Source organism: Oncorhynchus gorbuscha, linkage group LG16, assembly GCF_021184085.1.
Source record: "Oncorhynchus gorbuscha isolate QuinsamMale2020 ecotype Even-year linkage group LG16, OgorEven_v1.0, whole genome shotgun sequence".
Lineage (NCBI taxonomy): Eukaryota > Metazoa > Chordata > Actinopteri > Salmoniformes > Salmonidae > Oncorhynchus > Oncorhynchus gorbuscha.
In genome coordinates this window covers 15,936,781-15,961,436 of record NC_060188.1, presented here as the reverse complement: position 1 = coordinate 15,961,436, position 24,656 = coordinate 15,936,781, and the positions used below count along the sequence as shown (strand labels likewise).

The following is a 24,656-nucleotide window of genomic DNA, read 5'->3' as shown; positions in this document are numbered from 1 at the left end:
ACATTTTTGTTTTGTTTCTTGAACATTGAGATGTGAAATGTCTTTGTTGTCCATGATCACTGCAAAGCAAAGCCACTGGGGGTTTTGTGAGTCAGAGGAAGTGCCTAACTGATGTAGGTAATATTCTAGGCTACAGTGGCCTGGCTCTCCAGTGTGGCATCATTTTCACAGTGGACTACATCGCTTCTCAATGGGTCTAGTCACAGTTATGATATATAGGCCTAGTTAGAGCCATATATTTAGAGTTAGGCAAACCTTTAGAATATTGAATATTGTTCTAATACTAGACAGTCATGCAAATACATTATAATGCAGAAACCTCGTTGGCCCAACTCTAAGTACGTGGCTCTGGGCTAGCTGCCTCATCTGTATCAGTGAATATGCAGTGCAGTACTGTCCATGCTCTGTATGCCAACAAAGTGAAGAGTCTTGTCATCTACCTACCACTTTAATGTTACTGGTTGTCCATAAGCATTTCTACAACAATGAAACCCCCGTCCAAGAGGGGTCAACATGACTATTTCATGGTCTGGTTAAGAAAACGAAGCTGCCTTTACTTTGTTAATATGAACTGTTTATAATGGGAGAATAGCTTCAACACGTGCACTTATTTCCCTTTTAGACAATTCTGAAACCCTACCCTATACCTTTTTTTGTTTTTAATTGTAATGTTTTAAAACTAAACTGGCTGAAACTCCTACTTTTATTGTTTTTTCAGTTTCTTCTGAGTTTACAAGTGACCTTGTTTCCCTTGCACACTTGCTTCAGTGAAGCTTCCATTTAACAGAAAGAATTGCAGAGCACCGTTTAGTGTAAAGGGAATAGGTTATTCATATTTTAGTCTGAGAAATCTATATTTGTCCATCCATTCAATATCAACTGCTCTGTCAAACTATTGAGAACCACTTGTATTATTATTTTTTTGACACATCACACTTAGTTCAATGTCACTTCCGTCCACGCTGTATCACCCCACAGCCCACTCATGACTCACTCTGATGATGATGACATAGTGGCACTGAGGCATGACAGTGCTGGACTGGAGAGGGGAGTGCTGGCCAATCACAGAATGCCTCTGGTAAAACATGGCAACAGGTTGACTGGTGGCACAATAAAAAAATATCTGATCTTGTCCAGTCTTGCTTTTTTGGGGTATTTTGTTTTTGACTAGTTTATTGAATTCAAATGAAATGTATTCTGCTAGTGAGTCATATCGGTGCTTTATGGGATTATTTTAACAGGTTCCCATTGTTCTCAGAGAGGCTGGATAGTATCAATAATCATTAAGGGGTCGTGTGTGCACGTGTGAAATTAGTTATTGAAATACAATATTTCGGCCACAATTACTAGTTTAAAAGCAGTTTTAGGATAGGACTCAATATGCCTCATCCATCCCTCAAAAGTATATAGCTAATTCGCAGTAATCCCAAAGAGAAGACACGTGATGATTTGCGTTTGAAGAAAGGCGCTCACCATGGTGCTGAACACTGCACGTCCTCCACTTCAACGCACACAGTTGACATGGTTTCATAAATACTATAGTACACCTCCGTGTCCGCTTCCAGTAGGAGCGCTTTGCTTTACATTTTTATTCGACTCTGCGGAAATAATCACCCTAGGTGGCTATAGTTCTTGCCAGGAGCATCAGTATCAAACCTGCAAGTGCAAGGGATTTAGACAAGGAGGGGGCGGTGAGTGTAGAGAAGAGCGACAGCAAACGAGAGAGAGCGGGGAAGGGAGATAAAGTTATTGCAGCGACGTGTCTAAAAGCTCTGCTTGTTAAAAAAATAAAGCTTCTCAACTCGTGCCTTGACAAAAGGATTCTATAGGAACAAAAAAAGAAGATGGATATCATTATGGAGAATAGCCCTGAAATGGAATGTGTTGACCAGGGCGAGGCTCTTCACTCGGACAGTGCCTATGGGTCATCTGCGGTGGACACAGATACAGAGGACTGCCTGACTCCCCTCGAGATCACTTTCCCCTATAACGAGGACCTAATGCACAAGGTGATTAGGCTACTTTTTCACAACTTCACTTAACTTAGGCTAACTTAAAATCACCAAAGAGGCTGAGCTCACATAAGATATGCTAAATTTGCCAATTCTACTGGGGAAGCCTATCTATATACAGAATCTACCTTTTAAATTGTACTATTTTATAAATATATATTTTAATATTTAAGTGTGTCTCTGTAATAGTATACAAGTAAACTTTTCTGTCTGCGTGAACAATGCCTTCATTATGTGACATGGGAGGTCCTACAACAGTCAGCATTCTACTTGAGTGGATATTTCAGTTGTATGTGTAATGTAGAGGTAATAATATCAAAGTTGGACTATGTAGGTAAGCAATTTGGAATGGTTGCGCATTGCAGGGACATCGCAGTGTGGGTTGACTGCTTGTGGAGAACCCATTCCCTTTGCCAACTTCCATGACTTCATCTCTCTCACCTGAATCAGCACCTGTCAGGTTTCAGGGGCCCTGGACAGCCAGGCTGACAGCTGTACATGTCCAATGGCAATGCGATTTTTAAAAAGATAGAACTTTGTCCCCCAGGTTGCATCATGAAAATGTAACCTGACTATCACTTTCTAATGTGGAATGTATGGTTGAACTGCTCCCCCTTTGTTTTTGTGAGCCACAGCAACACGCATACACCAGCAAGTGTCTACTCATAGGGTGTATACTTTGTCATTATTGACTGCATTTTTATTTGTACTTCATGTGAGGACACTTGGAAATTGAAGGGATATGTATCATGGTTGGGGTCAATTCCATTTAATTCCAGTCAATCCAGGAAGTACACATAAATACAAATTCCAATTCTCTTCAATGCTTTTCAATGAGAAAAATGTGGTATTAGAATTGGAATATGGTTTACTAAAATGAAATTGACCCCAACCCTGATATGTATGCTTCCTGTACGTTCTCTGTTCCTTCCTGTGTGTAATCACATAGCCTTGATAGAACATCTTCCTGTTAAAGACCAAGGCTGCTTTTTAGGACATTAGCACTGATTCCAACGTTAAGTTATTCTAGAGAAATTTGCATCTTTAATGACTTTTTTTTACCTCAGGAAATATGTGGGTGTGTGGAGGAAGTAGATGGGCGGAAATGTCATGAAAGAAAGATGAGACTTGGGGCATGTTATTCCTTTACAGTTGGAGACCAAATTCACTTTAATGCCACATTTGTTTTCACAATACACCCACTTATACTCATCAACATTGTTGGGGTAAATTGCTTTAGTAAGCAGCATCTAATATTAACTTCATACTTTTTCATATCACTTTATTTTTAGGGCAAGTATTTAAATTCATATAAAGTATATATTATTTATCCCTAGGCATCAAGTGTTATGCTAATAATTTGATCATTCTATAACAACTCCATTCCCCAAAGCAGCTAGATAAATCCAGCCCGCACGCCAACTGACTGAGAATACTCCAGTGTAGGAACAGAAAGTGCTTATGTTGAATGTTTCCATTTACCCTCTGTGTTACTTTCACAAACGATGCAGCGTAATGACTCAGTGGGGGTATGAGGACATCCCCAGAGGTAGATTCTCATTAACTGAAGGAAAACAACAACCTTTTGCTATATTAGAAAGAGAGAGATGTGCAGGGAGATGGGTGTCTCCTCTAGGTTGACAGAATCACATACCCTTCTGGTTTGTTTTTGACTTAGTTAATTGTGAGACATCTGTGGGGGGGTTATTAGTCTGGGTACCAGTCTGTTTATCTATCATTCCACTCCTTGCCACTCCTGTCAGTTAAATAAAGGTTACATAAAAAATAAAGTTTTGCCACAGAGACTGGCCTGTCACCAATCTCTACCTTCAATATGCAGATGGAATTACGGCTGAGTTGCTCATTGGTTGTTGGAAGAAACGGAGTACACAGACAGGTTATAGGTTGACAGTGGCTTCTGGTTGCTCAGGCCTTCGCACAGGGTACACCCACGGTGTGTGTTTGTGCTTTGTGCCTCATCAGACGAAACCGCAAGTCTGCGTCAGACTGTTGTTGGTGTTGTGACCGTGTATCCATGAATCCTATCCTTTCCTAAGCATCCACCCCCACAATTAACCTTTAATAAAATATAAATAAAACTTGAAAATAATACAAAGTATTTTTATGGCACGTTATTCCAAAGCTTTCTATAAGTGAATTTTAAAGTCGCTTCAAAAGGTCTATTGGATGATTTGAGATTTTAAATCGATCTGATATTTTCAATCCCAGATTTGAAAAGGTCAACACTAATGTCAGCACTTATATCTAGTCCAGTCTCCAGACAGTATTCTGTAGGAAGAGAAAGAGTTCATCTGGGTGAAGACTATAAATAATCTATTTTAGCTAAATCTACCATATCTGGTGAGACAGTAATGAAGAAATGAACATTTTCTTTCTGAGGCCTAAAAAATGAGAAAGTTGAGAAGGGGATGTGAGTGATTAGAGTGTTGGGGAGCTGAGTGGGCTGTGAGGCTCTATGAGCCAGCAGATAAGAGGCAGTGGGGCCGCCTGCTGGGAGGTGATAAATGTCAACAAAAGAAGCGAAGAGCGTCTGCTGACTGCTGCCACGGAGCCCCAGGCTAGCCACACAACGCCAGCCACCAACCTGATAACCATGGCAACAGGGCCTTATTGATGCCCACGTGCAACGCTCCCCTCTCAAATCAACAGCAGATCCCCGTTGGGATGACGCATGACCCACAGCAATGGGAAATCATTCCTATCGTATAAGAGGACCCTCTCTCTCTCCATGTGTGTGTGTGCAGAGGTGCCTGGAGAAGTGGGTATACTCTAATATGGCCAAACATTTCCCAAACGGCCTGGCCGGCGAAGGAAAGGCACGCTGTGTGAAAAATTCTATGAGAAACAGTGACATACACTCTGACTGACATAAAATGATCAATCCCATATTGATCTTTCACAGTCAGGTACCCAATCTGTAATGTGCAAGTAGGCTAATAGTAGGCCTACTATTGAAAGATAAATGAGGATGTCAACCGCGTAAGACATTTAGATTTGTTTGTGTAGATACCCTTTAATTCAAGTGTGCAGGCACCTAGCACTGTTGTTTGGTTAGTGGTGTTTCTGTAGCACATTTAGCACAAGATGGAGATCGCAAAACAAATGGCAATAATTGATGCAAATAATCATGATATCATTCTGATATCACTTTATGTTACGAGGCACGTCTTACCTTGCTTCAAAGCAGCCTATATAGCCAAAATCCCACCATAGAAACCTGGAGGTAATTCTGTTCTGAAGACTTCCTCTTATGCGTACTCCTGTTCTATTGGTTTTCTTTAAGCTTTCTTTCATTGTCTAGCAGCCAAAGGTATTATCCTAGTCATGTTAGCAACCCATGATAGTTGTTACATCTTTAGATCTCCCCTCTTTCTAAATATAGGCCTACCGCCGTGTGCACATTGCTGCGCCTAAAATGTAAAGAAATAATAGTTTATCAACATTTTAAGAAAAACATTCAGATCTGTTCCATCAGACTTATTTATTGATACAACATATACCTCCACTACACTACTTTGATATGCATCATGGGGATTAAGAAGGGAGTATACACAAGGCCCACTAAAAAATAAGTGGGTATACACCGTATACCTGCGTATACTCTCTACTACACCACTGTGTGTGTGTGTGTGTGTGTGTGTGTGTGTGTGTGTGTGTGTGTGTGTGTGTGTGTGTGTGTGTGTGTGTGTGTGTGTGTGTGTGTGTGTGTGTGTGTGTGTGTGTGTGTGTGTGTGTGTGTGTGTGTGTGTGTGTGTGTGTGTATAGCCTGCTGATGCGTGTTTGTCTGTGCTGTGTGTCATTGTGCAAGAGGTTTTTCAGTTGAGTGGGCAAGGAGAGATCTCTTAATGCTCCCTTTGGGGCACAGAGAGCATCGTCTTGAATCCAAGTAGCCATGGCTGACATGATGCTCCGGCTGCAGCTTCCTTATATCCCTGGTACATTCAGACTCATCCACTGCCATTTCCCTCCTCCCACCGGGTATTTACCCAACTGACCTTCATAGCATCACATTATATTACACACATTATATGGCATCAGGCAAGAGCATGTTCCGCACTGTAAGCAACAGATGCACATATACAGTAGGGTACGCTACACCCACTCATGGTACATGCCTATAGATGAGCAGTGTGCTGTGCTGTTCTGTACTGTGCTAAAAAAAAGGTGCTATCTAGAAAGTAAAATGGTTTTTCGGCTGTCCCCATAGGAGACCCATTTGAAGAACCCTTTTTGGTTCCAGGTAGAACCCTTTTGGGTTCTACGTGGGACCCTTTCCATGGAGGGTTCTACAAAAAAATGGTTCCAAAATGGTTCTTCGTGGAACCAAAAAAGGTTATGCTATGGGGGCAGCCTGAGAACCCTTTTTATAAGAGTGCACTATGCTGTTCTGTGTAGTGCTGTGCTGTGCTGTGTAGTGCTGTGCTGTGTAATGCTGTGTAGTGCTGTGATGCGGCTAACCTGCTCTCTGTTCTTCCTGCTATCTACAGACCATCATGGTGGGAGACAGCGGCGTGGGGAAGACCTCTCTGCTGGTCCAGTATGACCAAGGCAAGTTCATACCCGGCTCCTTCTCTGCCACTGTGGGCATCGGCTTCACGGTGAGTCTCTGCGTTATTGTCTGCCATGAGACATAGGGGACAAGTGACCATGAAGGACCACATCACTTTGTTACTGGGATTGATGGGACAACAAGTGTCTTCCCTTCCAGGGCCCCTAAATGCTGTTGCCTGAGGTGCCAATCATCTTCCTCTTTCTGCAATCATAATGATCTTTAGCACACAGTTGGGTGTTGCTAGAAAGCGGGTGTATGATTACAGTTAATGTTGCACCAGTTGGTCTGTTCCCTGATGGATAGCTGTGTTTCACAGATGTATCACTCACTGTTGTGAATGTGAACTGGAGTGATTGATTGTCTGTATATACAGTCTACATTATCACTGTGGTGATGTATGGTGGGCTTCCATTCACAGAGAAAATTAATGAAAGAAAGCAAGAAAGAAAGAAAGAAAGAAAGAAAGAAAGAAAGAAAGAAAGAAAGAAAGAAAGAAATTAAGAAAGAAAGAAAGAAAGGGACTGTAAAAGATATAACGCTCAGGGTGATGCGATTTTCAGAAAATAGATCTGACTGTTTTGTGATGTGACAGACAGTGATGACGAAGGCTTTGTTTGTCTGAAGGCATATAAGCCACACAAAAGCAATGCAGAAAATGGACACACAAAGCTGCTTACCTTGGAGATACGAAAAATGCTTTGTCATACAGTAAGAGGTTGTGACGAAAATGCAGTGGGAATAGAATATTTTGGTTGCACTTGCAGAAACCTTTATTGTACTAGGTGGATAGAACATTAACCAAGGTTCTCCTGTCTGTCTGTCTGTCTGTCTGTCTGTCTGTCTGTCTGTCTGTCTGTCTGTCTGTCTGTCTGTCTGTCTGTCTGTCTGTCTGTCTGTCTGTCTGTCTGTCATGTGAAGTGATGGAGCTAGAGAGAGACACCCACAAACATCTCTTTTTCTCGTCTCTCTCTTTTGAACACTGGGGGGAGACAAACTCTTAGTCCAAGATTTATCTGGTATCCATCCACATGATCATACATGGCTTGGCAATTAGGAGAACATTTTTGACATTATGTCATGTCAATTTAGTGAAATAAAATGAGATTCTCATAGGAACACTGTCTGTTTATAGTGTATTTCCTCAAGGCTATAAACATCCTTTGAAAAGTAGAGGAAAGACCACCTACCTGACATGTTGTGGATTCAATTGTAGGAATTTTTCAGAATTCTGAAATCACTGGAATAGCATTAATTTAAGATTGAAACCGAAAAGTGTATTTTTCAGTAGCAACATGTTGACAGACGTTTTTTGTCGTTCGCTGAACTCCTCCTCTTTCATGATCAACGAGTTCAGTACCACCTGTGACTAATAACTCGTGCCATCACTGCCTGTTGCGTCCGTGCTTCGTTTGAAGACCTAGTTGTTTTCATTTGTGAAAATGACAAAAAACGGCCTCATTTCATAGGCCTAAATAACGTTATCTTCATTGGACAAATTACAATAGCAACGTCGTTTAATCTGCCAACGCGTAAAGAATGATGCGGATCCGTTCCAACGTTCTGCATAAATGAGAAATGTTTCCGCATATCGATCATATTTTCTCCACGAATGTAGCCGCGTCCTCAAGAGAATCCCCCTTTAAGTTTTAAGCACGACTCTATGATTGCCATTAGTTGATTCAGCGTCAAGAAATTGTTCTTAGAAAGCGCTGGGTGGTTTTGGACAACGCTAAGTGACTGCCGATGGACTCATTGCTCGTGTTAACTGGTTTTGAGTAACTGGCATCTCGGGAGGAACATCGCGCCGCGCGCTGACAGATCTTGGTGATACTGTGGTCATAGTCATTGCGATGTCCACAAAGAAGGCATCGTTGAAGGATAAAGAGACTAAAAACGGAACATCAAAATATGTGTTGGAGAGATGCGCCTCGGTTTGCGAGTATTTTGACATTGCCTTCAAGGTCTGTATTAGGCTATTCTTATTATTGGGATATACATTATGAGACTGTTTATGTGCTTAACAGTATTATGATCATGTTATGGCGCTGCCTGCTGGTATTAATTTTGACTGTAGCCTAATTGAGACGCTTCACTGGTGGTACAGGTGTCCATCTCTCAAACAAATGAAGGAAAATCTATTAAAATAAATAGCCTGTCTACTCTGCACACCAGTACACTCTTATTAAAAAGGCTGTCCTCATAGAAGAACCCCTTTTGTTCCAAGTGAAACACTTTTTTGTTCCATGTAGAACCCTCTGTGGAAAAGGTTCTAAACTCAGCAAAAAAAATTAAAAAATGTCCTCTCACTGTCAACTGCATTTATTTTCAGCAAACTTAACATGTGTAAATATTTGTTTGAATATAAAAATAAACAACTGAGACAAACTGAACAAGTTCCACTGACCTGTGACTAACAGAAATTGAATTATGTGTCCCTGGACAAAGTGGGGGTCAAAATCAAAAGTAACAGTCAGTATCTGGTGTGGCCACCAGCTGCATTAAGTACTGCAGTGCATCTCCTACTCATGGACTGTACCAGATTTGCCAGTACTTGCTTTGAGGTGTTACCCCACTCTTCCACCAAGGCACCTCGAAGTTCCTGGACATTTCTGGGGGGGAATGGCCCTAGCCCTCACCCTCCGATCCAACAGGTTCCAGACGTGCTCAATGGGATTGAGATCCGGGCTCTCCGCTGGCCATAGTAGAACACTGACATTCCTATCTTGCTGGAAATTACTCACAGAACAAGCAGTATGGCTGGTGGCATTGTCATGCTGGAGGATCATGTCAGGATGAGCCTGCAGGAATGGTACCACATGAGGGAAGAGGATGTCTTCCCTGTAACGCACAGCGTTGAGATTGCCTGCAATGACAACAAGCTCAGTCCGATGATGCTGTGACGCACCGCCCCAGACCATGACGGACCCTCCATCCCCAAATCGATCCCGCTCCAGAGTACAGGCCTCGGTGTAATGCTCATTCCTTCGACGATAAACGTGAATCTGACCATCACCCCTGGTGAGACAAAACCGCAACTCGTCAGTGAAGAGCACTTTTTGCCAGTCCTGTCTGGTCCAGCGACGGTGGGTTTGTGCCCAAGGAGACTTTGTTTCCAGTAATGTCTGGTGAGGACCTGACTTAACAACAGGCCTACAAGCCCTCAGTCCAGCCTCTCTCAGCCTATTGGGGACAGTCTGTGCACTGATGGAGGGATTGTGCATTCCTGGTGTAACTCGGGCAGTTGTTGTTGCCATCATTTACCTGTCCCGCAGGTGTGATGTTCGGATGTACCGATCCTGTGCAGGTGTTGTTACACGTGGTCTGTCACTGCGAGGACAATCAGCTGTCCACCCTGTCTCCCTGTAGCGCTGTCTTAGGCGTCTCACAGTACGGACATTGCAATTTATTGCCCTGGCAAAATCTGCAGTCCTCATGCCTCCTTGCAGCATGCCTAAGGCACGTTCACGCAGATGAGCAGGGACCCTGAGCATCTTTCTTTTGGTGTTTTTCAGAATCAGTAGAAAGGCCTCTACAGTGTCCTAAGTTTTCATAACTGTGACCTTAATTGCTCGCCGTCTGTAAGCTGTTAGTGTCTTAACGACCGTTCCACAGGTGCATGGTCATTAATTGTTTATGGTTAATTGAACAAGCATGAGAATCAGTGTTTAAACCCTTTACAATGAAGATCTGTGAAGTTATTTGGATTTTTACTAATTATTTTTGAAAGACAGGGTCCTGAAAAAGGAACGTTTCATTTTTTGCTGAGTTTACATGGAACCCAAAACGGGTCTACCTGGAACCAACAAGGTTTCTTCATAGGATTCTCCAATCGGGACAGCTAAAGAACCCTTTTAGGTTCTAGATGGCACCTTTTTTTAAGAGGGTAGCCCTTGCTTTTGTGAAGTTTCCCCTTAATGTAGAACAATATACCACTATGGAATAAGAACAGCTGTTATCATTGTGGCAAGCTTCTATTCTGTTTACATTACTCTTAATTACCACACCAGTATCAATTATGTGCCTTGCCACACACAAGTGCACACCAATTTCACCCCTCCCTTATGGATAATGTCAGTGGTGGAAAAAGTACTCAACAGTCATACTTGAGTAAAAGTAAAGATACCTTAATAGAAAATGACTCAAGTAAAAGTGAAAGTCACTCGGTAAAATACTTCTGAAGTAAGTCTAAAAGTATTTGGTTTTAAATATACTTAAGTATATTTGAGCAATTCCATTTATTTTTGATTCTTAAGTATCAAAAGTAAAAGTATACACCAGAGGGAGGACACAATTAAATGTTTTTATTTTTTATTGACGGATAGCCAGGGACGCACTCCAACACTCAGATATAATTTACAACTGAAGCATTTGTGTTTAGTGAGTCCTACAGATCAGAGGCAGTTTGGATGACCAGTGATGTTCTCTTGATAAGTGTGTGAATTGGACCATTTACCTATCAAAATGTAATGAGTACTTTTGGGTGTCTGAAAATGTATCGCGTAAAAAGTATATTTTCTTTAGGAATGTAGTGAAGTAAAAATTGGCAAAAATATAAATAGTAAAGTACAGGTACCCCAAAAAACTACTTAAGGAGTACTTTACACAACTGGATAATGTATCTAATGTGACACATGTTAATTTGATATGAATCACTCTATTCAGTCCTCCCATTCTTAGTGATATCTAAATATTGGCTCAAGGAAGAATGTAGCACTTGGTAATACAGGTTAACTGCATACCATGTAATAGTACATTTCTCTGCAAATCTTAGGGGGAAAAGTCCATGTTATTGTATTTAAAATGTAATTACAGTAAAGGTGCATATTGTTACATTGTACTTTTAATCATGAGCGTTTGGGGATTGATCAGAATCAGGAGTGGTTAATGGACGAGACCAAGCAGAAGTACAACAGGTCATTCACATAGTCAAGTAGTTTCACATCAGTCCCATGATGGTTTGGGCAAATATGATCTCTCATCCATATCCACTCAGCTGTTTTACTGCAGAACACTACTCATGTTTAAATGAATAAGGGTAAGTCACACACATCAACCACATCATTTAGTCTACAACCTTATAAAGATGAACTCAACGGATGGATAAAATATCCAAACTAAACCAGGCGCCCAATAAATAACCAGGAAGTTCAGATGAGGCTGAAACAACAAGAACATTTTGCAGTAGGATCATGAGTCAGTGCTTTGACACTTAACACTAGTCATCGTGATGTCGTGAAATTCTAGTTCTATAATTTTCACTTCTCATGGATGCACAGCATCATGACATAATCAACTGATGACTTTCAGAAAGTCATATGAACCAGTTGAACTCTAACGATCCATCTCTTAACACCAAACATTGTTCAGTGAAAGCTTGTTTGGAGTTATTACCATTCTTCTGGTCATGTGAGGGTTGATGTCAGTGTGTTGGGCCCAGGTATGACCCCTAATCCCTCTCTCTGACCTCTGGCTGTGACGCCTCTCTAGGTGATGCTGCTGGGAGACTCTGCGGTGGGGAAGACGTGTGTGCTGGTGCGCTTTAAAGACGGGGCCTTTTTGGGAGGCAACTTCATAGCCACCGTGGGAATAGACTTTAGGGTGAGAGAGATGTCAGTAGACTCAGAGTGGGGTCAACTCAGGATGGAAATTTCTTTGTGTCTATACATTCATCATGTAGACATTGTCTGCTGTTTTTCTGTTCTTTCTCATTTCTAAATGGTCTATTTACAAGATAAACGCTAGAATGTTGAAGAATCCATACATCAAATATTTTCCCATCGTATTTCAGTTAAATCTGTAAATCCAATAACCACTTTAAAGTGTTTTCATGCAGTGATGATGGCTCAAAATGTACAAACCCTTTCACAAATCAGTCAAGTCCATAGAGCACTTCTGCTACTGTGCCACATATGGCTCCAGAATCATTGTTTTCAGCCTGAAGGAGCTGTACTTTATGTTACCCCCACAAACGATGCTCTGTCACAAGCAGCTCTCATGTGGAGGACAGATTTCCATAGCTACCAACCAGCTGCTGGAGAGACAGAGAGAAAAAGATAGAGAAAAAGAGAGAATATGGACAGAAAGAAAGACTCTTGCACCAGTGGATTTGGTCCCGCTCCCCCTCCAAAGAAAACACTCTATCTAATGGCTGGTAAAAAGGTGGTTTTGGAGGAAATGATGTTGCATTAAGGCAGAGTACTGTATTACCACTCAGTGTTGATGGTGTAGACATTGGGACTGCCTGGGATGGGAGTACAACATGGATAGGGATGTGTGGAGCTTTTATGTAGACAAATGGAGATAATTTTCTCCATGCTTGTGCAACAGGTAATAACTATTAATGAGATTCATAAATAAGTGCATTATAACAGTGAGTTGTGTGTAGTGACCACCCACGCTACTTGCATTGCATCTGTATTGAACAGAAGATCATAAAGCGAGATGATTTTGAGACTGATACAGGATCAGTCAATATGTTCCTTGCTGAGCCTCCAGCTATACCAGTCAATACCCTGTGTGGATGGGAAGACTGCTCTGACTAGCTCTAACGTGGCAGGGCTATTTTGGCCCTGCTTCCTTGTAGCAGTTACTCAGCATGCAGGCTTGTCAATCTGCATAATAATTGGAGGGAAAAACGGAAACCCATGGCAACTAATGCAGGGGTTGGACCATGTCCGTTCGGCCAAGGTGGAAGTCTCAATGGGTGGTGACTCCCATTGAGAGGGCCCATTTTAGAAGATTGGACTCACTTCAGAGAGAGTGTGTGTCTGTCACAGTGTGCTCACAGGAAAGGCAGGGGCTTGACAGTACCCGGGTACTGATAGTGGAGCAATGAGGTTTGCTTAGAGGAAGGGATTTGTAGCGTTCACTTCCTTCATTTCAACATTGTTGCTTGTGTCATGTTTTCACTTAGTGACTTTCCTCCTGTTTTCCCCTGAAATACAAACAGGAAGTTTAAAAGGCCAGGTTGAGGTTAACTGGTTCCGTTACCTGCATAATAATGACACAGCCGACTGACCTTACAACAAGCTGTTATTGGTTGACCTTTAGAATGTGTATCATTGGGTTTGTTCGTGAGTGTATGTGTGGGTGTATGTACGTATTTGGGACTTAGTTTAGAAGGGACACATCATTTCACATGACTTAGGCATCTTATTCCTTCTCAATCTTCCATATTCTTTCTATACTCCCTCGAAGAGCATTTTTCACAATATAGGTTTTTCACTTGGAAACATCTTATTCCTCCTCAATCTTCCATATTCCTTCTATATTGTCTTGAAGAGCACCTTTCACAAGATATGTTTTTCACTAATCCATATCCGTAGCTAATATTCTTTTTTTCACTCATGACTATTTTAGAATCCTACCTATACAGGAAATCACATGGCGTCCCTGACAGCCACAGGAAATGAGCGGGGAGTGGGTTGTTATTTTGCCAGTCTTCTTTCTCACTATCGGTCAATTAAGTCTAATTCCAGGACCTCTGTAGTGTGGGTGTCGCAATTGGCTTTCTTTGCCCGCCTCTGAAGCTTCTCTTAGTTTTCATGTTGTCTGCATGAGTCTATATAGCAGTGGCGATTTTTAGCATGTAAATCTTGGTACCTTCAAATAATCTTGGCATGCCATCAAAGCCATAACACAACACTAAACACTACATGAATTGCACTATAACTGTGACAAACGGTGCCCACAAACTGTTAGGCCCTACATCTTACCACTGCTACACCTGGCTTTCAGCGGAGCCTTGTCTGGCAGCGAAACAGTTTATTCAGCCTCATTTACTGCCTTTTAAAAAGACATGACTGACTTGCTTAAACAAATGTGGTTTCTACTGACAAATGAGAAGTACAAACTATGGCATAAGGGGCAATCCGTAATTCCAATTAAGATGTTAATGAGCAAGCGATGACAGACGTAGTCAATATAACTATTTGTTCAGTTCTTTTGAAATGTACAGCGACAGAATTCAGAACATGGGCCATTCTTACAGTGTACTCCCTGTACACGTCAGAACCGTAGGATTTTAAAAAAAGGGGGGCATATAAACAGACAATGAAAGGTTTTACAACATTCGACGATTACAGTTCTCTAAAACAGGTTATAGGCTATATGTGCACCACCAAGTTAGAACAGTAGGCAAAATTAAGAGGTGAAAGTAGACCAAATTATTAGGGTGAGGCACATTGAACGCCATTTGGGTGAAAGCTGTACAAAACAGTAGCCAAACAAGCACACACCGGGCCACGAATGATGTGTTTACAATACCACGTTGGTGAAAATACACCAAATTATTATGGTGAGGCACATGGGTTACTAACAGGTTACTACAAATTAAACACGTAGTATTACTTTCTTAGCTACAGTATGCCACAATAACATGCAAAACAGCAAAACAGGCAAGCCCCCCCAAAAAACAGAAATATATATATATTTATTTATGTTTTGCAAAAAAGGTGGGGCTCACAGGCCCACCTGCACTGAATGACGGGTTGCCACTGCTATACAGCATGCTGTGCCATTTCCGGTCTGTTTGTTCTTTAGAATATTCTTGCTTTCTGAAGCTTCTTAATATTTAAATACCTGTGATTGTTTTGTTTGTCTCTCTATTATGCAAAAATACCCCCATAGACAGTCCTGTGGTTAACTGTTTCCTCTCCTCAGAATAAAGTTGTGACGGTGGACAACGTGAAGGTCAAACTCCAGGTGAGAGAGCAGGGACCTCTACACCCAACATTGATACCACTATTCCTGTGATCTTATCCCTACCAGTCTAATTCATTAAACCACAGTCAGTATCATAATATTACACAGTGGGCAGTGGCGTATGTGGTCAACACGCAAGTGTCCCTATGTAGCTTATCTATTGCAAATACGTTATCATATCCTGTTTTATTGACAATGCTGGCTGAGAGGTGCCAAACATTTAAATGCCTTCGGTGGGTTTTGTCTGAGCAGCACACCACCCTCCATCCTAATGCTGGCTTGCCTCTGAAGCTAAGCAGGGTTGGTCCTGGTTGGTCCCTGGATGGGAGACCAGATGCTGCTGGAAGTGGTGTTGGAGCGCCAGTAGGAGGCACTCTTTCCTCTGGTCTAAAACAAAAAGATTCCAGGGCAGTGATTGGGGACATTGCCCTGTGTAGGGTGCCGTCTTTTGGATGGGATGTAAAACGGGTGTCATCTGATTCTCTGTGGTCACTAAAGATCACATGCCACTTATCGTAAGATTAGGGGTATTAACCTCAGTGTCCTGGCTAAATTCCCAATCTGGCCGTCATACCATCATGGCTACCTAATCATCCCCATCTTCCAATTGGCTCATTCATCCCCCTCCTCTTCCATGTAACTATTCCCCAGGTCATTTCTGTAAATGAGAATGGGTTCTCAATCAACTTACCTGGTAAAATAAATAAGCCACTTGACTATTCTAATGTATTACACTGTAAAATATATTGATAATTAATTTAACGTATTTCCCATTATGACTTGCATGCTCATTGCTTCCTGTGGTTGGGATATTGTCCTGTTTTCCAGATTTATTACATTGTTCTAATTCATTTGTTTCACCTCTTTCTCCCAGATCTGGGATACTGCAGGACAGGAGAGATTCCGCAGTGTCACGCACGCCTACTACAGAGACGCACAGGGTAATCTCTGCTCTATTAAAACACTTCCTGGTTGTGTATGTTGTAGAATGCTAAGAACACGTGGCTGTGTGAGACTCTGCCTTTCTCTCCTCAGCCCTCCTCCTGCTCTATGACATCACCAGCAAGTCATCCTTTGACAACATCAGGGTGAGAAACCTATCATGTCACTCTTCCTTCTTATCTCCTCATGTCTTCTCATAAGCCCCCTTTTAGAGGAAGAACCCAGAATTAATTTGACATGCCAAGTAATATATGGCCTCCACATTACATTACTGAAGTGACCTCCACAATGACATTTCATGACATTTCCAAGAAGCCATTTTTTTATGTTTTTGAAGGTTAGGGGATAAGAGGAAGTGCAGCTCAGAATGGCAGAATGGAGAATTGTTACCAAAGCAGCAGAGCAGAGAAATGTATTACGTTTTTGTAGAGAGGGTCTCCTTTAGCACTGACATTTTTACTGACTAATCTCCAGTTTAAATCTCTCTCTTCCTCCCCTCCCATATAGGCCTGGCTGACTGAAATCCACGAGTATGCTCAGAAGGATGTGGTCATCATGTTGCTTGGCAACAAGGTGTGAGCTATACATCCTTTTGGTTTTGTAGAGTGTACCAAGAGAAGTCATCATACCAAAAGTAACAATAAGAACACAACACACACAGAAACATATTTGTCTCTGCTATTGACTTTGTAGCCTAATTACACATGTACACACACAGTGTCTCAGCCTCAGAGTTTATATTGAAGCTGAATTAGAACATTACTAGTGAATACATGTGTTGTGATGATTTCAAATAGAACTGGTGGCATCTCCAGTTCAACAGCACCCATAGATCACGTGCCCCTCTGGTGGTGCTACTACAGAGACACTGGGTCATTGCTGTCATGTTCCCCAAGACATAATTTATTCCCAGAGCTGGGGAGAGCAACAAGACAGGGAACATTTCTCTCTCTGAGCAATGTTTGTCCTGTGGTCAGAGACTCAGAGGCAGCCTGGAAATTGCCCTGGGAACTGCTGTGGCTTGTGTATGCTGATGTAGTGGTGCCTCTCTGGATCTAATGGACTAGGTGTGTCCATGACTCTCCTCTGCTCTGTCCAAACAGACGGACATGGCCGGAGAGAGGGTCATCAAGCGTGAGGAGGGAGAGAAGCTGGCCAAGGTAAGAGACAAGGCCCACTTAAGGGTTTGCTCCACTCTCCTACCACAAAACACCAAGTAGCCTCTTCAAAAGCAACTGCACAGCACTGTGAAATGACAACAGGCTTGAAATGTTGATATATATACTGTAATTGTGAACTGATGTTCCCTCAAGTGATTGAGAGATGTATCGCTGAGTGTTTGGTAGTGAGTTCATTCATACGATGAATGTGGTGTACTTGAGTAGTGCCATTAAAAGCCCTGGATGCTTTTCAGGAGTATGGAGTCCCTTTCATGGAGACCAGTGCCAAGACTGGAGTCAACGTAGAGCTGGCCTTCCTGGCTGTAGCAAAGTAAGTCACGACTCATGTTATTTCTAAATGAAAGTTGCACTGTATGTGAAAGGGCAAAGACATATTGCCCAATTATGTTCCTCATCTCTCCTTCTCTTTACCTTATGTTTTCAATTTCTCTGCTCTGCACTGCTCCATCCCACACTCTCGCTCTCTCTCTCGCTCTCTCTCACGCTCTCTCTCTCTCTTGCTCTCGCTCGCTCTGCCAGGGAGTTGAAGCACAGAGCTGCCCAGCAGCCCAACGAGCCCAAGTTCCAGATCCATGAATATATTGCGTCTGAGAAGCAGAAGTCTGGCTGCTGTGGTGGCTACATGTAGCTGAACCTCTCACCAACTGTTACACCACACCAGGCCACAGTGAGAGAGGAGCGAGAGAGATACAAACATCTACGAAGGGAGGGAGGGAAATAAAGAGAGAGAGACATAGAGCAGTAGAGAGACAGTCCCCCTAAAATAGCATCATCCGATAGCGAGTAGTCATAAAGAGCAGAGCAACCACATTATGAAAAAGAGAGCACCTGGTCTGCTCACCACCTACTTGGAAAGCCTATAGCAACTAGACAACCCTCATTCTACCCCGATCAGGAGGAAAACCACGTCAGTGTTTTCAGTTGGATAGAAATCCTTTACCAGTGTATTTAAAATGTGAATTTATCTTTGAAACATGCTGTGATCATTTAGTTCATGTGTATCACATGCTGCAGCCTGTCAGCCTTACTCATTATTGCCATAAGGAAGGATTGGAAAACCAAATGGAATTTCTTGCCCCGATATTGCCATATTTACAAAGAAATGAAGAAATTATCTGATCACTTTAAGTAAAGATGTTAGCTGGAATAAAATAAATATTTTTGGGGGCTCACGGCTTCATATGTTTCACCACATTCTATTCAGGACTAAATGCCATTATACATGTTGTATGAGGAGTACCCTCTACTACTGCGGTGTCATACACAGTGTGTCCCAGATGCGGCCTCTTCCGGTTAAAATATGTCTAATGACAGTCATTTTGTAATTATCCTCCAAATTAAAATTATTTTCTGAAATGTTGTGGTCAAATGTTAATTGAGGTGGTGGTCAGAAGTTCCAGCATGGGTTTTGATTTGCTTTTAAACGTGCCATCCACCAATGAGAGAGCTCCCTCAGACACTGTTGTTGTGGAGCCTCTATCAGTCATCATTAATGGATGTTGTTGTTGTGTCTCTACTGTACATGGGTTGTTCATGGGTTGTTCATGGGTTGTTCATGGGTTGCATTGTGTAAAATGTTCCTTTGTATTTGGTTCATTATGAATGTTTGCTTATTGAATTTGCTTGATGTCACAATTATTGTCACTCTCTGTGGAGGTGTCACATTGATCACAAAGTGCCATGGAAAAGTGCTTTGTTATCGTACAGTATATAAAAACTATTTTTTGTAATGAAGATGGTGGTGTTTTAGCAGTGTGTGTTTGTATATCTGTTCTTTGAGTCTCTGGGGAGGGGGAAATGGGTCAGGGTTTCCCCACTGGTGGTTTTATTTGACCCCCCCCATGTTTTCTGAGCAAAAAAAAAATATATATATATATATATATATACAGTACAAGTCAATGTTTGGACACAACTACTCAAGGGGTTGTCTATATTTTTACTATGTTCTACTTTGTAGAATAGTAGTGAAGACATCACAACTACGAAATAACACATGGAATCATGTAGAAACCGAAATGTTCTTAAACAAATCTAAATATATTTTAGATTAGTCAACATTACATTACATTCAAAGTAGCCACTGTTTGCCTTGATGACAGCTTTGCACACTCTTGGCATTATCTCAACCAGCTTCACCTGGAAGGCTTTTCCAAAAGTGTAGAAGGAGTTCCCACATATTCTGAGCTCTTATTGGCTGCTTTTATTACACTCTGCATTCCAACTCACCCCAAACCATCTCAATTGGGTTGAGATTGGGAGATTGTGGAGGCCAGGTCATCTCATGCAGCACTCCATCATTCTCCTTCTTGGTCAAATAGGCCTTACACAGCCTGGAGGTGTGTTGGGTCATTGTCCTGTTGAAAAGTCAATGATAGTCCCACTAAGCGCAAACCAGATGGGATGGCGTATCGCTGCAGAACGTTGTGGTAGCCATGTTGGTTAAGGGTGCCTTGAATTCAAAGTAAATGACTGACAGTGTTACCAGCAAAGCACCCCCACACCATCACACCTCCTCCATGCTTCATGGTGGGAACCATACACGCGGAGATCATCTGTTCACCTAATCAAATCAAATCAAATGTATTTATATAGCCCTTCGTACATCAGCTGATATCTCAAAGTGCTGTACAGAAACCCAGCCTAAAACCCCAAACAGCAAGCAATGCAGGTGTAGAAGCACGGTGGCTAGGAAAAACACCCTAGAAAGGCCAAAACCTAGGAAGAAACCTAGAGAGGAACCAGGCTATGTGGGGTGGCCAGTCCTCTTCTGGCTGTGCCGGATGGAGATTATAACAGAACATGGCCAAGATGTTCAAATGTTCATAAATGACCAGCATGGTCGAATAATAATAAGGCAGAACAGTTGAAACTGGAGTAGCAGCACAGTCAGGTGGACTGGGGACAGCAAGGAGTCATCATGTCAGGTCGTCCTGGGGCACGGTCCTTGGGCTCAGGTCCTCAGAGAGAGAGAAAGAAAGAAGGAGAGAATTAGAGAACGCACACTTAGATTCACACAGGACACCGAATAGGACAGGAAAAGTACTCCAGATATAACAAACTGACCCTAGCCCCCCGACACAAACTACTGCAGCATAAATACTGGAGGCTGAGACAGGAGGGGTCTGCGTCTCACAGAGTTACAGTGGTTGGAAACAAAAATCTCAAATTTGGACTCATCAGACCAAAGGACAGATTTCCACCGGTCTAATGTCCATTGCTTATGTTTCTTGGCCCAAGCAAGTCTCTTCTTCTTATTGGTGTCCTTCAGTAGGGGTTTCTTTGCAGCAATTCGACCATGAAGACCTGACTCTCGCAGTCTACTCTGAACAGTTTATGTTGAGATGTGTCTGTTACTTGAACTCTATGAAGCATTTATTTGGGCTGCAATTTCTGAGGCTGGTAACTCTAATGAACTTATACTCTGCAGCAGAGGTAACTGAGTCTTCCTTTCCTGTGGTGGTCCTCATGAGAGGAAGTGTCCTTACAGCGCTTGTTCGGTTTAGCGACTGCATTTGAAAAACTTTCAAAGTTCTTGAAATTTTCTGCATTGACTGACCTTTATGTTTTAAACAATGATGGACTCTCATTTCTCCATGCTTATTTTAACTGTTCTTGCCATAATATAACCTTGGTCTTTTAACAAATAGGGCTATCTTCTGTATACCACTCCTACCTTGTCACAACGCAACTGATTGGCTCAAATGCATTAAGAAGGAAAGAAATTCAACAAATTAACTTTTAGTAAGGCACACCTGTTAATTGAAATGCATTCCAGGAGATACCCCATGAAGGTGGTTGAGATTCTTCCGTTGGCATTTAGGAGTACACCACATCAGTCCCTGGCTTCATCAATAAGTGCATTGATGATGTCGTCCCCACAGTGAGCGTACGTACATACCCCAACCAGAAGTAATTGATTACAGGCAACATCCGCACTGAACTAAAGGGTAGAGCTGCCACTTTGAAGGAGTGGGACTCTAACCCAGACGCTTATAAGAAACCCTGGTATGCCCTCCGATGAACCATCAAACAGGCAAAGTGTCAATACAGGACTAAGATTGAATCATACTACACTGGCTCCGATGCTCGTCGGGTGTGGCAGGGCTTGCAAATTATTACAGACTACAAAGGGAAGCACAGCCGCGAGCTGCCCAGATGAGCTAAATTATTTCTATGCTCGCTTCGAGGCTAGCAACACTGAAGCATGCATGAGAGCATCAGCTGTTCCGGACTACTGTGTGATCACGCTCTCCATAGCTAATGTGAGTAAGACCTTTAAACCGTTCAACATTCACAAGGCCGCAGGGCCAGACGGATTACCAGAACGTGTACTCCGAGCATTTGCTGACCAACTGGCAAGTGTTTTCACTGGCATTTTCAACCTGTCCCTGACTGCATTTGTAATACCAACATGTTTGAAGCAGACCACCATAGTGCAGGTGCGCAAGAACACTAAGGTAACCTGCCTAAATGACTACTAACCCGTTGCACTCACATCTGTAGCCATGAAGTGCTTTGAAAGGCTGGTTATGGCTTACATCAACAGCATTATCCCAGAAACCCTAGACCCACTCCAATTTGCATACCGCCCCAAAGGATCCACAGATGATTCAATCTCTATTGCACTCCACACTGCCCTTTCCCACCTGGACAAAAGGAACACCTATATGAGAATGCTGTTCATTGACTACAGCCCAGTGTTCAACACCATAGTGCCCTCAAAGCTCATCACTAAGCTAAGGAGCCTGGGACTAAACACCTCCCTCTGCAACTGGATCCTGGACTTCCTGACTGGCTGCCCACCAGGGGGTAAGGGTAGATAACAACACATCAGATACTCTGATCCTCAACATGGGGACCCCTCAGGTGTGCATGCTCAGTCCCCCCCTGTACTCCCTGTTCCTCCTTGACTGCATGGCCAGGCACGACTCCAACACCATCATTAAGTTTGTAGACGACACAACCGTGGTAGGCCTGATCATTGACAATGATGAGACAGCCTATAGGGAGGAGGTCAGAGACCTGTCCGTGTGGTGCCAGGACAACAACCTCTCCCTCACAGTGATCAAGACAAAGGAGATGATTGTGGACTAAAGGAAAAGGAGGACCAAGCATGCTCCATTCTCATCGACGGGGCTGTAGTGGAGCAGGTTGAGAGCTTCAAGTTCCTTGGTGTCCACATCACTAACAAACTATCTTAACAGTTTCTATCCCCAAATCATAAGACTCATGAACAGCTAATCAAATGCCCCTACTCTCTGTTTCTGATTCATGCATAGTCACTTTAACTCTACCTACATGTACATATTACTTCAATTAACTTGACTAACCAGTGCCCCTGCATATTGACTCTGTACCGGTATCCCCTGTATATAGCCTCACTACTGTTATTTTACTGCTGCTCTTTAATTATTTTTTTATATTTTTTTATTTGTTACTCATCTATTTTTTACTTAACACTTGTTTTTCTTAAAACTGCATTGTTGGTTAAGGGCTTGTAAGTAAGCATTTCATAAACTTTTGACTGGTACTGTATATATATATTTTTTTTTTGGGGGGGGGGTAGAATTTTCATTGTTGGACATAAAATACTAAAAATACCAGGAAACCAGCTTCAAGTGATTTTAATTTAAGAAATCTGTAATTAAGTATTCCCACGCATAATAGAGACACATGATCGTATACAAATGAAAGTAAGGGTTGAAAGTATTTTGTTTTAGTCAAACATTATGTATGTTTGGGCTTTTTGCAGTCTACAAATTATTTGTAATCATGTGCCAGTCCCCAAACAACCGCTCCAGAAGAAATCGGCCAGCGGCTGAATCTAGTTGATGATCCCTGCTGTTGGTGGATGGGATGTGATGTACTGAAGTTGCCTCCCGCCAGGTGACAGCATTGCTTTTCAAATAATAATAGGGCGTTACGCTATTTACCACTGCTGTCTCAGTTTAACTTCTTAAAGAGCCACTGAACACGCTGATTGGCAGGTGTGTTTTTCTGTAGAAAAACAAGATTTCAGTCTTGGGGTGTTTCCTGACCGATTCCGCGTTTGGTTAATGATGTTTGTCCGCCATCAGAAACCGATTTCACTCCCTCAAAATCTCCATAATTAATCTAATATTACTCAAGAAATCTGTAATTAATTTTGACGTTTTGCCTAGGATGTTTTAGTTGCGTGATTTGACATCTAACTGAAGTGTGTGGTTCAATATTTCTCAAGTGAAGAAATGCAACACACGTTGTCTTATGTAAACAAAGTCGGAGCTGCTGGGCAGGTCTGTCTCACTGTCTCTGCTATTGGATAGAGAGCAATCACTGCAGCTGTTCACCCCATGTTAGTAGGCAAATGAAATTCGTCAAATCAAAACCCAACCTTCATTACCAGTTGTGACGCACGGATGTTCCACTCTCAGTTTTAGACAATACTGACTTTATGACCAAAATGATCCTATTTACACTTTGTAGTCAATTTTGATACACTGTTTCTGATTCATATCAATTCCACATAGGCCGTTTTCAAATGGATTCGTTTATTTTTAAAGGCAGTCGCTCCGTAATATCATCATCGTTATTTGTTTCACACAAATAGCTCCAAACATACACAAAGTCACAAAGGGACTGGATGGATTGTGTTGTGAAATACATACTACTGAATCATAAAAATACAATTTAAAAAAAGCCAGTAATACATCCACTTATTGAGACAGACGGTACATGTTCATTTCAAACCACCACATATAGAGATGAATGTGAGATTATGGGAATCCTCACAGCCTTGTAATATGAAAAGGGTTATTTACCAGTACTGAACGAAAGAGGTTCAGTTTGAGCTGAGTTGCAGGGCTATATCAACCTGGATGGTGGAGTCTGTAGTGGAGATGGTGGTGCCAGGCAGAACACCCATTACTCATTGTACCTGGCTCAGCATTGTACCTGGAATCTAGCTCTCCCTCCCCATCCAGTCTATCAATCCCATAGACCATAAACCTCCATGGAACTCGTCCTCTTCCACACAGTTGTACAGCTGTACCAACGATTAAATCAAACACAAACAAGAATCATTAATTCCTCAGAAACATCACATAGCACCTGACCATCAGCCTTTCTGTATACATAGTTTGAGATGATAGGCCTATGAGTGAGTCATCAATACATTATAGTGAGTCATCAATATATTATATTAAGGACCTTACCATGCATTGATAAGTGTACCTGGTAAATGTAATAATATATAATAATAATAAT

At 42.1% G+C, this 24,656-nt stretch overlaps 2 protein-coding genes across 3 annotated transcripts; both read left to right on the top strand.

Annotated features, from left to right (window-relative positions):
• Positions 1 to 1,539: 1,539 nt before the first annotated feature.
• Positions 1,540 to 6,667, top strand: LOC123999028 (ras-related protein Rab-26). The gene is made up of 2 exons (XM_046304357.1): positions 1,540 to 2,009; positions 6,521 to 6,667. The coding sequence occupies exons 1-2, from the start codon at positions 1,845 to 1,847 to the stop codon at positions 6,665 to 6,667; spliced, it is 312 nt and encodes a 103-aa protein (XP_046160313.1). The 5' UTR covers positions 1,540 to 1,844.
• Positions 6,668 to 7,933: 1,266 nt separating this feature from the next.
• On the top strand, positions 7,934 to 19,145 carry LOC123999695 (ras-related protein Rab-37-like). Of its 2 annotated transcripts, XM_046305689.1 has the most exons (9): positions 7,937 to 8,546; positions 12,073 to 12,183; positions 15,247 to 15,288; positions 16,163 to 16,229; positions 16,324 to 16,376; positions 16,738 to 16,803; positions 17,334 to 17,390; positions 17,645 to 17,721; positions 17,931 to 19,145. In XM_046305689.1, the coding sequence occupies exons 1-9, from the start codon at positions 8,436 to 8,438 to the stop codon at positions 18,037 to 18,039; spliced, it is 693 nt and encodes a 230-aa protein (XP_046161645.1). In that variant the 5' UTR covers positions 7,937 to 8,435; the 3' UTR covers positions 18,040 to 19,145. The 2 variants fall into 2 exon arrangements, with proteins under 2 accessions (XP_046161646.1, XP_046161645.1); XM_046305690.1 differs by lacking the exon at positions 12,073 to 12,183 and having other exon boundaries at positions 7,934 to 8,546.
• The last annotated feature ends 5,511 nt before the right edge of the window (positions 19,146 to 24,656 follow it).